This window comes from Henckelia pumila, chromosome 2, assembly GCF_033568475.1.
Source record: "Henckelia pumila isolate YLH828 chromosome 2, ASM3356847v2, whole genome shotgun sequence".
In the NCBI taxonomy this organism is placed as follows: Eukaryota; Viridiplantae; Streptophyta; class Magnoliopsida; order Lamiales; family Gesneriaceae; genus Henckelia; species Henckelia pumila.
The window spans coordinates 20,223,681-20,237,374 of NC_133121.1; the positions used below are offsets into that span (position 1 = coordinate 20,223,681).

The following is a 13,694-nucleotide window of genomic DNA, read 5'->3' on the forward strand; positions in this document are numbered from 1 at the left end:
TTATTGTGTCTTGAATGTATTATAAATAAAATGTATATATTATCAATTATAGTCCAACAAATATATTTTGTCGAGTGAGTTTAGAAAAAAATATATTTTATTTTGAAAATGTTTTTTAGTAAAATTTGTAATAATTTTACATTTAGATAAATATACTAAAAATATTTTTTTAAAAAATTTGAGTTATTTAAAAAATATTAAAAAATTATAAATTTGGGTTTTAGAAAAGAACTATTTTAGTTTTATTCATTGTTTTTTAAAACACTACAATATTAATCCAAACACACTAAAAACGGTAAAAAAAAAAATTTTAAAAAAATAATAATCACTTTATATATTTTATATCCTTAATCTAAACACATACATTTATTTGTTATCAATTTTATTTTTAAAAAAATTTGGTTAAACTAAATAAACATTTTTTGATCAAACTCATTTTTAAATATATAAAATTTAAATTTAATTTATACTACATTTTCTAATACAAATTCGATATTTAAGTTAAAATTTTCGTTAGTGCGGTTACCAACCCTTAATTAAAATAAAATAGTGTTTTTATAAAATTCAAATTTATAGTTTTTCAAATAACTCAAATTAAAAAAAATGTTTTTAGCATATTTATCTAAAGGTAAAATTTTTACAATTTTTACTGAAAAAACACTTTCAAAATAAAATTATTTGAAAACACTTAATTAAAATAAAATATTGTTTTTTCTAAAATCCAAATTTATAGTTTTTCAAATAAATAAAATTTTAAAAAATGTTTTTTGCATATTTATCTAAAGGTAAAATTATTTAAATTTTTACTAAAAAAAACACTTTCAAAATAAAATTATTTTAAAACACTTAATTAAAATAAAATATTGTTTTTATAAAATCCAAATTTATAGTTTTTAAAATAACTCAAATTTAATAAAATATTTTTAGCATATTTATCTAAAGGTAAAATTGTTACAATTTTTAGTAAAAAAAACACTTTCAAAATAAAATTATTTGAAAACACTTAATTAAAATAAAATAGTGTTTTTTTAAAATCCAAATTTTTAGTTTTTAAAATAACTCAAATTTTAAAAAAAAATGTTTTTAGCATCTTTATATAATGGTAAAATTATTACAATGTTTACTTAAAAAAGAGGGTTTGAAAAATGACCTTGGTCAACCAAATTTTTTTATTTATGACCTTCCTTCAAAAAAGATTTGCAAAATGACCTTCAAATACAAAGAAAATGCAAAAACAAAACAAAGAAAAAAATTGAGAATGTTATATTTACAAATCATGGTCAAACGGAGGTTATTTAGTTAAATAAATCCCTTAAAAAACACTTTCAAAATAAAATTATTTTTAAAACACTTAATTAAAATAAAATAGTTATTTTCTAAAACCCAAATTTATAGTTTTTCAAATATTTTTTAAATAACTCAAATTTAAAAAAAATATTTTTAGTATATTTATCTAAATGTAAAATTATTACAAATTTTACTTAAAAAAACACTTTTAAAATAAAATATATTTTTTCTAAACTCACTCAACGAGATATATTTGTTAGACTATAATTGATAATGTATACATTTAATTTATAATACATTCAAGACACAATAACAATCTTTATTTTTTGTGTCGATTGTAATTATAAATTTTTTAAAATAATTATATTAGATTTTTCATTTTTGGCTTCTAAATTTTTTTTAAACTCATTATTAGTCAAAATCAAAACAAAAAATTGAAAGTTTTTGGAAAAAAAATTATAAAATTTGATAACAAAAATAATACATAATATTATATAATTAAAAAAAGTTTACCATGGGACACGGTCCCCCATGCTTACCATTGGTAACCGTGTCCCCATGGTGCAACTTGCTGACAGCGTCCGCTGCCAGCAATGTTGCAGCGTCCACGGTTTATGATGGCGTTTTACAGTATTTATGTATAATTTCACCATTTAAATTAATTTTGACATTTAATTTTATTTTTAAATTAATTTTAAAAAAACCCAATGTATGTGCCCGAGTTGAAGAGAAACTTGATGTCATTGGAAATACTTGATGCTCAGGAATAGTCATTCAAATCAGGAGCAGGAAGTGTCTCAGTTTCTAAAGGGTCTCTGGTTATAATGAAGGTTGTCAAAAGAAACCTCCTATATGTACTACAAGGTGAGACAATCATAGGAAGTACAACAAGTATTCAGGAACAGCAAGACAGAACCAAGCTATGACATCTGAGGTTTGGACATGTAAGTGAGAAGGGATTACATGAGCTGTCTAAACAGGGTCTGTTGGGTGGAGATAAGATTGAATCACTGGAGTTGTGTGATAGTTGTGCTCTTGAAAAATCAAAAATAGTATCATTTGGTCAAGGAAGTCACACAACTGAGCAACCATTGGCCTACATTCATTCAGATCTATGGGGTCCTTCTCGGACAGAAACTCATGGTGGAGGCAGATACTTTATGTCTTTGATAGATGATTACTCAAGGAGAGTATGGATATTCATCTTAAAGACTAAGGATGAAGCTTATAACAAATTCAGAGAATGGCTACTGGCAATTGAGAACAAGAGTGACCGAAGAGTTAAATACCTGAGAACAGATAATGGGCTGGAATACTTATCAAATAAGTTTGTTAAGCTGTGTAAGGAGAAAGGCATTATCAGACACAGAACAGTGGCAGAAACACCACAGTAGAATGGCCTAGTAGAGAGAATGAACATAACTCTTCTGGAAAGGGACAGATGTATGTTGATCAATACTTCTCTTCCTAAGTCCTTCTGGGGAGAAGTATTATCTAATGCGTGCTATTTGGTCAATAGGTGTCCATTCAGTTCAATTGATTTCAAGACACCAATGGAAAAGTGGAGTAGAACACCTGCAGACTATTCAAACTTGACAGTATTTGGATGTCTTGCATATGCTCATCTGAAACAGGACAAGTTGGAAGCAAGGGCAGTCAGATGTATATTCATTGGGTATCCAGATGGTGTGAAGGGTTATAAAGTTTGGAACCTGGAGTCAAGAGGTCCAAAGTGTTTCAACACCAGAGATGTAAAGTTTGACGAAACCAAATTGGGATATAAAATGAATACATATGGAAAGGACAGTTAGATCGGTGAGAATCTTAAACTACCGTTTGAGGTGGAGTTTTCTGTGCCAGATACAGGGTCATATGATATACAAGGTGAGAATGTGACAGCAGGTGATCCAAAAGAGGACTTGAGTACTTATAATCTTGCAAGAGACAGAACCAGAAGGGAGATCAGTGCTCCTAAGAGGTTTGGTGAAGCTGATCTGATTTGGTATACACTTACAGTAGCTGAGGAGGTGGAGTATTTAGAGCCAAATACATATGATGAAGCTATGACTAGTAAACATAAATACAAGTGGATAGAAGCTATGAATGAAGTAATGAACTCACTGGAGAAAAATCAAACCTGGACATTAGCAGACAGACCGAAGCATCAGAAGACATTGAGATGCAAATGGATCTATAAATAGAAAGAAGGAAATCCTGGTACAGATCATATCAAGTATAAAACCAGACTGGTTGCAAATTGTTTTGGTCAGGTAGAAGGAATAGATTTTAATGAAGTCTATTCTCCAGTGGTGAAGCATTGTTCCATCCGGATTATGTTTGCACTAGTGAACCAGCTCGACTTGAAGCTTGAGCAGCTTGATGTGAAGACTGCATTTCTACACGGTGATCTTGAAGAAACCATCTATATGGAACAATCTAAGGGCTACATACATCAGAAAACATAGAATAAGGTCTGCTTACTGAGGAAATCATTGTATGGGCTAAAGCAGAGTCCGAGGCAGTGAAACAGGAGGTTTGATGAGTTAATGATTGGTATTAGTTTTTTGAGAAGCCAATATGACAGATGTGTCTATCTGAAGAAGGATGAAAAGTAGGTTATCTTGTACCTACTGATCTATGTTGATGATATTTTGATTGCAAGTAAAAGTAGGGCAGAGATATTATCCTTGAAACAACAGCTTAACTCAGAATTTGAGTTGAGATGAAAGATTTAGGAAAAGCAAAGAGAATATTGGGCATGGAAAAAGAGAATTCAGAGGAGAGAACTGGGGCACATATTATGACGGGAAGAATTCAAGGATAAAAAGCTTGAATTGTGTCTATATCTAGCGTTAGAGTTTTTCTGGTCTGGTTCTGTAATAAGCTCGGGTTTGAGCTTGGTTTTTTCTCTGGTTTGTAATTAATAAAAGTGTAGTGTTGCTCTCCCGTGAACATAGGCAAATTCCTTGCTGAACCACGTAAATATTTGTGTCGTTTAATCGCTTTTGCGTGAGTTGGTGTTTGATCTGTGTTGTGTGGTTTTTATCTGAGATTGTGTTCTAGAGTTTGGTGTGTGTGTTTGTGTGGTAAATTCTCGGAATATCGAATTTGTTCTGATTGATTCCTAACAATAATATATTTTTCATGGTGACTCAAATATGATATTTCCCTCACAAATTAACATGTGAGACCGCCTCAGAGTATTTGTGTCATGTATAAATAACATTCATTGAACTTTTCAAGTATATATAAAACAAAAATAAACTGAAATAAAAAATTAGTAATAATATCTTATCAAATTTTAAATTTTGAACTAAAAATTAATATATTATTATATATAACATTTTTGGAAACTTACATACTTATATAACACAAAAAATTGATTGAAATTAAAGAGTATTGATAAAATCTTATCAAATTTTGGACCAAAAATTAGTATATCCTCATAGATAGAATTGTTGAAAGTTCACATATATATTGACACAAAAAAATTAACTGAAATTAATGAACACAAAAAGTTAACTAAAATTTAAAAAATAATGATAATATCCTATTAAATTTCAAATTTTGAACTTGGAATTGGTACATTATCATTTATATCATCAACAAATTAAAGTAAATTAAAAATTAGCAATAACATCTTATCGAATTTCAATTTTGAACCAAAAATTTTTAAATTAAATTATCATATATATATATATATAGTATTTATGAAAAAATTTCACGTATATATGGACACAAAAAATAAACTGAAATTAAAGGGTAACAATATAATGCGATCAAATTTTGAATCGAAAATCGATACATTTTCATATATATAATATTTATGAAAATTTACACACATGTATGGAAAAAAAAAATTAAAAAGTATTAATACCGTCCGATCAATTTCACATTTTAAACCAACATTGATAAATTAGCATATACTAGTACCTGAGGCATACGCGTTGCGTGTGTAATATAATAAACATATATTATATATGACATACATGTAATGTATTTATATTTTTAAAGTGTTTTCATATAAATGATGTTTAAGATTAAAAACTACAAATCCAAAAAATATCATTTTTTTTGTAAAACTCCTAGATGTGATATCAAAATAAAATTGTTAAAAATAATTTTTTGTAATATTATTTTATGTTTATTGTTAAATAAGAATGTAATCATTTAAAATTCAAAAGTGCAGATAATGATGACAGAATATTTTGTTAGATATGATAGTCATAGATAAATAAAAAAAATTGATCAAAATAGGTTTTCATTTTTTATGATATTTTTTTATTAAATTAAGATGAAGTGTTTTTTGTAATTTTGTAAGGTTACTTTTGGTTAATCAAAAATTATACCATGGGTCCAAAATCCAAATTAGTTACTCTAGGCCGCTCTTGTATTATATAATAGTAGAGATAACGTTTAAATTTTGAAATATCTGATTAAATTTCAAATTTTAAACATAAAATTATCATATATAGCATTAATAAAAAATTATATATATATATATATAGACACAAAAAATTAATATGTATTTGGACACAAAAACTCATGAAATCAAAAATTTGTGATAATATTGGATCAAATTTCAAATTTTGAACCGAATCTTAGTATATTATTATTATTTTTTTCAAATTTTGAACCTAAACTTGATATATTATTATTATTATTTCAAATTTTGAATCGAAATTGAGTTGTTCATCATCATCATCATATTTTTTGTATCTTCGTAACTTTATCTTATGTCTATGAGAGAGTGTGATGTTGAAATTTTAATTAATTTATTTTGAAATTTTAATTTTTTATTTATAAAATAAATGAATATTTAAAAAAATTACATATAATTGGAAAATTAAATTAACATAATTAAAATTAAAAGCTTGCGCTTGATTTTAAAAAACATAATTTAAAAACAACACGCATAATTTTAGTTACGCACATAATTAAAAACATACATAATATTTAATTATTCATCCTCATTATTCACCACATTAATTTATATTTTCAAGTTTATTCTACTTTTAAAATTTATTTTTAAAATTTTAAATTATTTTTAAAATATTAAAAAAGTCATATTAGATTTGGTCTTTTTCTTTCAGCCAGATTAACTTGACCGTTGAAATATTTTGGATTATAAAAAAAAAAAAAAAAAAAACAATAAAGAATCACGAGAGAACTTCACCACGTAGAAGGGGAACGTGTGCGAGGCTTGCCTGCAACATCGCATAAGGAGCAATCCTCGTACGATTTCTTCACCCTTCAAAATCAAATGGGTCGGGGAAGTCCACGCTTTGCGTAGATTCCTCGACCATTGTATTTGCCACAAGTGTTCATTTTTTTTCTTCCTTTGTACGATAATTTCTGAATTTCAATTGTTTTGATTTATCTATTATCGAAATATTCAAATTTTGCATAATAATGTTAGGTGGTGACTAAAACACATTAGAGAGCCGAGCGGTCGAACCATGACGCTTGGGTTGCTGAGCAGTTTAAAAGATTCGAGTTGTATCATTACCACCAGTCATAGCTTTTGGTAAAACGGCAAGCGTTCGATCCTACAATTGGTATCAGAGTCAAGGTCATGGGTTCGATTTTCATTGATTGCAAATAGTGCAATTATTGGGTTGGAGATTGTTGGGATGCAATATTTGTCCCTGTTGGTAGAACAGCCGAATCATGCACGGCGTTTGGGCTGCTGTGCGGTTTAAAAGATTTGAGTTGCACCATTACCACCAGCTATAGCTTTTGGTAAAGCGGCAAGAGTTCGGTCCTACATGCATAAAACTTGTGAATTTTGTTTAATATGTTTGAATTTTTTATGTTAAATTGCTCTTATGTAAAGCAACTTCCTCAATCAAGAAATCACCAAAGTTTTTGTCACCGTTTCTAACTAAAATTAAAATTCCGATGGTAAATGAATCAAAACCAAAGAAGCCAAAATTTAAAAATCATTATACAATGATAAAAAAATTTAAAAGTTACCAAATCAAAATCAGTATAAAAAAGATGATTTACTAACCAAAAAAAGTAGGATTGGAAATATTTATGAAAATTCCGGCCCTTCCCGAATCTCATCTCATTGTCGTTTCAAAAAAATCTCGACCCGACGTTTTTTTGGTCCAAATTGTCGAGATTTTTCCCGTCCTGATTAATATGAGGGGAGAGATCATGAATAAATCTTCTTTCCGATGGGATTTCCGATCCGACCCAAAGTAATATTTTTAATAAATTTTTAAAATAATTTTATTAACATATTGGCTGCAGATTTTATAGGACTACAATCTATACAGAAATTAATTGTGGAATTATATCACATGTTATCCAATTCACCATTGATGTCTTTTTCGACAAAGACGTGAAAATAAAGGATTTTCATATGTTATTTATAACTTTTGATGAAATTGAGTTGTGCATGAACACACATTTTGTGAAAAAAATTATGATCTTAGTTAATGCGTAGACTACTTAGAATTTTATAAGCATCAAATTTAATAATGAACATATATAATCATCTTGTTATGCACTTACATATTTCTAGTTGAAGGTTTGTTCTTATTTAGAAAATTAAATTTTTAAATATTTTTTTAAAAAGTATTATAAAATAATAACAATTATTTTTTGCTTTTCTGAAAAAAAAATATCTTCAAACATTATCCCTAATATTTCAATATTATATATTTATAATTCAATTTTTTTCTTTATACGTATAAATTTCTAAATAGTATGCTTTAAAAAAAACAATAAAGTAATTTTAAAATGTTATATTTTCATTTGTCTGATCAAATAAAAGAAATGTCCAACAAAAATGACGACAACACCATCTTATAAAAATGACGACTCTTTTGTCTTTTGCTTCACTTGAAGCTTTTTACTCGAAGATGTAAATTCTAGAGTGGCTCGTATTCGAAATTTTCTATGCAAAGGGTCCTCGGGGGTAATATTATTATTATTTTTTGGGTAAAATTTTAAAAGACGGGGAAATTGTCGTTCAATCCCCATTAGCAAACTCAAATTATTCATCAGTCCTTGTTTCAAAGTTTATATGTTTTCACTTTCTGACAAAAGTCTGACATGTGTTTGAACTCCCTAATTGAGGTTAAATTACGAAACTGCCCTTAACTTTAAATGAAACCCAATAATACCCATTTGAACAATAAATCTATATTTAATAATAGTTATTTTCTCTTTCCAATCCAACGTTTCCCCAATCTTCTTTCTCCTTGAACCATTCCGGATAAATCAACGATGATCTACACATTTGTGTCGACATTTGGTGCAACAAATTGAGGCGAAAGGAGTTTAAAGCCAAGAAGTATTAGATTTCGAATTCTTTGCGAAAAACAGCATCGAACCAACAAGTTTAAGGTATAGTTTTTTCTGAAAAATTAAGAAATTTTTACATCAAATTCCGTCTTGATGATTGGGGTTTTTTTTTTTTTTTTTTTTCCTTTTCCAATTGAGTTATTCTTTTAGGGTTGTCTACTTGTGTATGTTGAGTTTTGGTTATGTTGATGTTCCATACATCGCATGAATTATATAAATTTGATGGACAATATTTAAGTTTTATGTATATGAGTGGGTTTGTGTTCATTTCAACCAATTGTGGATTGTTTATTTGAAATTCATAATTGTTCTCGATTATAATGATTTTATTGTCAATTTTTATATTTTAGTACTAGGTTATAAATATTATATGAATGATCCTTATAATGTTCAAATTTGCTGCCTAAAAATGTGATTTTGTGATTTTTGTTGATGATGCGGAATATGTTATGAATAAAGTCATGATCTTCATTGTTTATCTTATTGTTGTTGTTTTTGTGGAATATGTTTGAGCGATTCTTTGAGATTTCTTATGGTTTTAGTGATTGTATTAAATTTTTGTGTCATCGTGTGAATTGTACAGATTTTTGGTCAATCTCTGGTTTTCTCGTCTGTGAGTGTGAATGAATCTCATTTAATGCAATTTTGAGATAGAGTAGCTGAAATTTCTTGTTGTTCTTGATTATAACGATTTAATTTCGAATCATAATGGTTTTAGTGCTACATTATGACTTAGATATTGATAATTTTTATAATTAAAATAAAAATGGGCTGCTTGAATTTGTTACCGTGTAATGTTTTTTTGTGTGTCATGTGTTATATGAATGAATGTATGATTTTCAATTTAGATCTTATTGTATTGAATGTAGTTTTTTTAATAGTTTGATAATGAAATCTATAAGTGATTCTTATAATATTTTTTTTTGGGTTGCTACAAGTAAAAGAAAAATATTTTTGTGATTTCAATCTTCATTGGATGTAGCTTGATAGATATTTTTGCGAGTCTGAGAACAATGTGTTGAAATTTCATTAGAAACCATGATTCTTCGATACGTATCTTTATTATCTGTTGGGAAATTTAGTTTTGATATTTACAAAACAAAGCCAAACTACTTAAGCATCTACAGAAAACCAAACTGATATACAGAGGTTGATGACGTCATGATGACCTACAGATACCTCGACTAAACTGAATCTATCAGTCACGCTAAAAGAACACAATTCAGTTTACCTTGCTAAACTGAATTCATCAGTCCATCCTTACTCAACTGATTATCTCAGAGATACAAAGCAGTTTACCTTGCTAAACTGAATTCATCAGTCCATCCTTACTCAACTGATTATCTCAGAGATACAAAGCAGTTTACCTTGCTAAACTGAATTCATCAGTCCATCCTTACTCAACTGATTATTTCAGAGATACAAAGCAGTTTACCCTGCTAAACTGAATCTATCAGTGTACCATTGCCCAACTGATTGCGCAAATAAATTCACAGTACTTCCGGATAAGATCGTCCGTACTCTGACATATCTGCAGAATGTAGTGCCGCGATACTAAGGGAATGTCGACGTCAGAGATCGTTGATGATAGTGACAAATCCAACGAAAACAATTTGAATCCTATCTGAAGAACACTTTGAAATTATGACCGTTGCAAACCAAAGCTTATAAATAGGGATCTTGATCAAAGTTCAAAGGGGCTGATATCTCTGCTATTGCTAAAATTTCAAAGAAGCATCTTACGCTCAAGACTTGATCAAGAAACTCGAAAGCACAAACACTCAAAAGCATCATTCTGACCATTGAAGGGTCGATCTTTGTGCTAAAAGATTTCGAGTTGTATTTATTCTACTGTAAAATCAGCCTAGGACTGAAACCAAGGTGATATACTAGGAGTTCTTGTTTAGGCAGTGTTTAAGTCCTAAATCGGATTGGGTTTGTGCAAATTGCTTGTATAAATCAAAGTTTTCTAGTGAATCCTTCCGAGATGGAAGAAGGGGTGACGTAGGAGTGTTTGAAATCTTCGAACATTCATAAACAATTTCTTATGTCATTTCAGTTTACCATTCATCCTCATACTTCATACCTACTCCTAAACTGATTTACACTAAGTGTTTTAAATCTGTAGCTTGACATCTTTCCGCACACATTCTGTTTGCCAAACTACATTCGACACTAAGAAAAGCCTTGAACTCATTCTTAAATCGATCGAGTTCCATTTTACTTAGTTAAAACTTCTTGAAAGTATATTCACCCCCCATCTAAACTTTCAACCGATCCTAACAAGTAGTATCAGAGAGGTTATTATCTTATTCTTACAACACTTAAACAAAATGACTTCATTCAGCAAAATTCCTATGTTCTCAAAGGAAGATTTTGATGACTGGAAAATTCGCATGCAAGCACATCTATCAGCGCCAGACGATGACATGTGGTTTGTTATCACTGACGAACCTCTTGAGATCACAAAAGTCAATACTGCTATAGCCCTCTCTGGAGGTGGTCCACAATACATTGAGAAACCTAGAATTGAATGGACTGCTGAAGACAAAAAGAAGGCAAATCTGGAGAATATGGCTAAGGATATCTTGTATAAAACTCTTGACAAGAATTCCTTTAGCAAAATCAAGACATGCAAGACTGGAAAAGAGATTTGGGAAAAGTTGATCCAACTTTGTGAAGAAAATGAACAAACAAAGGAAAACAAGCTATCTGTAGCTACTAAAAAATTTGACAACATCAAAATGAGACCAGGAGAATCAATGAAAGAATTTGATGAAAGAGTGAGCAGCATTGCTATTGAGCTCAACGGATTGGGCAAAACATATCCCAACAGGGAAGTCATTCTCAAAGTAATTCGAGGTCTTCCTAAAGAATGGGATGTGAAGACAATGGCCATGAGAGAATCGAAGGACCTGAACAAATTAGAATTGCATGACCTGTTTGCAGATCTAAAAGCATATGAATTTGAGTTACAGACTCGAGAGGAAGATCAGTCTACCTCACAATTGACCAAGGCCTTGACTGCAGTAAAAATTGAGTCACCGGCCAAATCAGAAAAGTCAGCAGAACAACTGAGCAGTGATGCCATGTCCTTGTTTGTAAAGAAGTTTGGCAAGTTCATCAGAAGAAACCAAGAAGGATCACACATAAGAAATCTCCAAAAGAAAGATTCAGTTGAAGAACCAAGAAGCTGTTTCAACTATGGAAAAACAGGACATTTCATTGCCGATTGCCCCAAACCAAAGAACTTTGACAAAAGAAAAAGTTCAAGGAATGATAGATATATCTCAATACAGAAGCATGAAGCATTGGTTGCAAAGGATAGCAAAACCAAGTGGGCAGAAATAGACAGTGATTCAGAGGGATCAAATGGCTCTTCTAGCTCAAGTGATGATGAAGAAGAAGTCAAATGTCTTATGGCAAACGATCATGAACTTCCATCCACCAGTGAACATGTATTTGATTTTGGTTCTGAGGAATTTACCAGAGAAGAACTAATCAAAGCTCTTCATGATATGACAAATGAATATCATCAACTGTCCTTAGCATTCGATGAAGTCAGATCCAAGCAAAAGGATCTGCAAGACAACTCAACTGAACTCTCATTTGAACAATCAGTTGAGATAAGCTGTCTTGAAACAGAGATTGCTGTGCTCCGAACGGAGAATGAACAGCTCAAGATTGATATCAAGAATCTTACAACAGAAAAACATAACATGGATGAAATAATAAGATCATGGAATAAAACTTCGAGCCTGTTGACAGAAATGAATGATTCACAAAGACCACTCCATGACAAAACTGGTCTTGGTTTTGGTAAGACAGTGGAAACTAGTGAATCAAGTAATCTACCCAAACTGAATATGTGCAAAGGTAAATACATAAACTTTGTACGAGAAGTTAGGGAACATGAAGATGAAAAACCTATTCTGATGACTTGGCAACAAATAGAGCAGATGAACAGAAGAAGATTTGGTATTGGCTTCAATCCTCATGAAACTAAGGCAGAGATTGCTAAAAGTCCTAAACAGACTAATGCATATCAACCTAATATCATGAGAGGAAATAGAAATCAATACCATAATCAACATCCAGTTCAAAAGCGATATAGAAATATCAAGGATATTGGAAAAGGCAAACAACATACAGTTTCACAAGCACATTACACTCCACTATCTAGAGCATCTAACTTAGTACGTACCTATAGGAACACAGAAACTGGCAAACTAGTTAAAGTATTCCAGGTTTGGGTTCCTAAAGGATTAATCACTCGTGGACCCAAATAGATATGAGTACCAAAAGTTATTCAACCTTGTGAATGCAGAAAGCAGGTATCAAGAAAAAAAAAAAGAAGAATCATGGTACCTAGACAGTGGATGCTCGAGACACATGACTGGAAATGATAAACTATTATCTGAGCTTGTTGAATTCAATGGTCCCATTATCACCTTTGGTGACAACTCAAAGGGTAAGACCGTGGGTAAGGGTAAGATTATCCACGGCAACATTATCATTCAAGATGTCCTATTGGTTGAAACTCTCAAATATAACCTACTCAGCATTAGTCAAATGTGTGACTATGGGTACTCTATTGAATTTCAAAAGTTAAACTGCATTATTAAGGATGCCTCTGGTAACATTATTTTGACAGGAAATCGATATGGAAACACTTATAAAGTATGCTGAAATATTCAGTCTAGCAAACCAATTTGCCTCGTAGCTTCCAATTCTAAGCGCAACTGGATTTGGCACAAGCGACTGAATCATCTTAACTTCAAATCAATTGCCAGTCTGAGTAAGCTCGAGCTAGTAACAGGACTGCCTAAAATTGATTTTTCAAAAGACAAAGTTTGCTCAGCTTGTCAATATGGGAAGCAAGTTAGGTCATCCTTTAAAAACAAGGGTTATAACTCATCTTCCCGATGCTTGGAACTGTTACATATGGACTTATTTGGTCTAATCCCAGTAACAAGCTTAGAGGGAATGAGGTATACACTTGTCTTCATTGATGATTACTCACGTTTTACCTGGGTCATTTTCTTGAAATCAAAATATCAAACTGCTTCTCAACTCATAAAAATCTTTAA

General features: G+C 30.3%; 1 protein-coding gene across 1 annotated transcript; it reads left to right on the forward strand.

Annotated features, from left to right (window-relative positions):
* The first annotated feature begins 10,937 nt into the window (after nt 1–10,937).
* LOC140877334 (uncharacterized) lies at nt 10,938–12,893 on the forward strand. The gene has a single exon (XM_073280870.1). It carries the CDS (start codon nt 10,938–10,940, stop codon nt 12,891–12,893), a length of 1,956 nt encoding a protein of 651 aa, XP_073136971.1.
* Nucleotides 12,894–13,694: the final 801 nt, after the last annotated feature.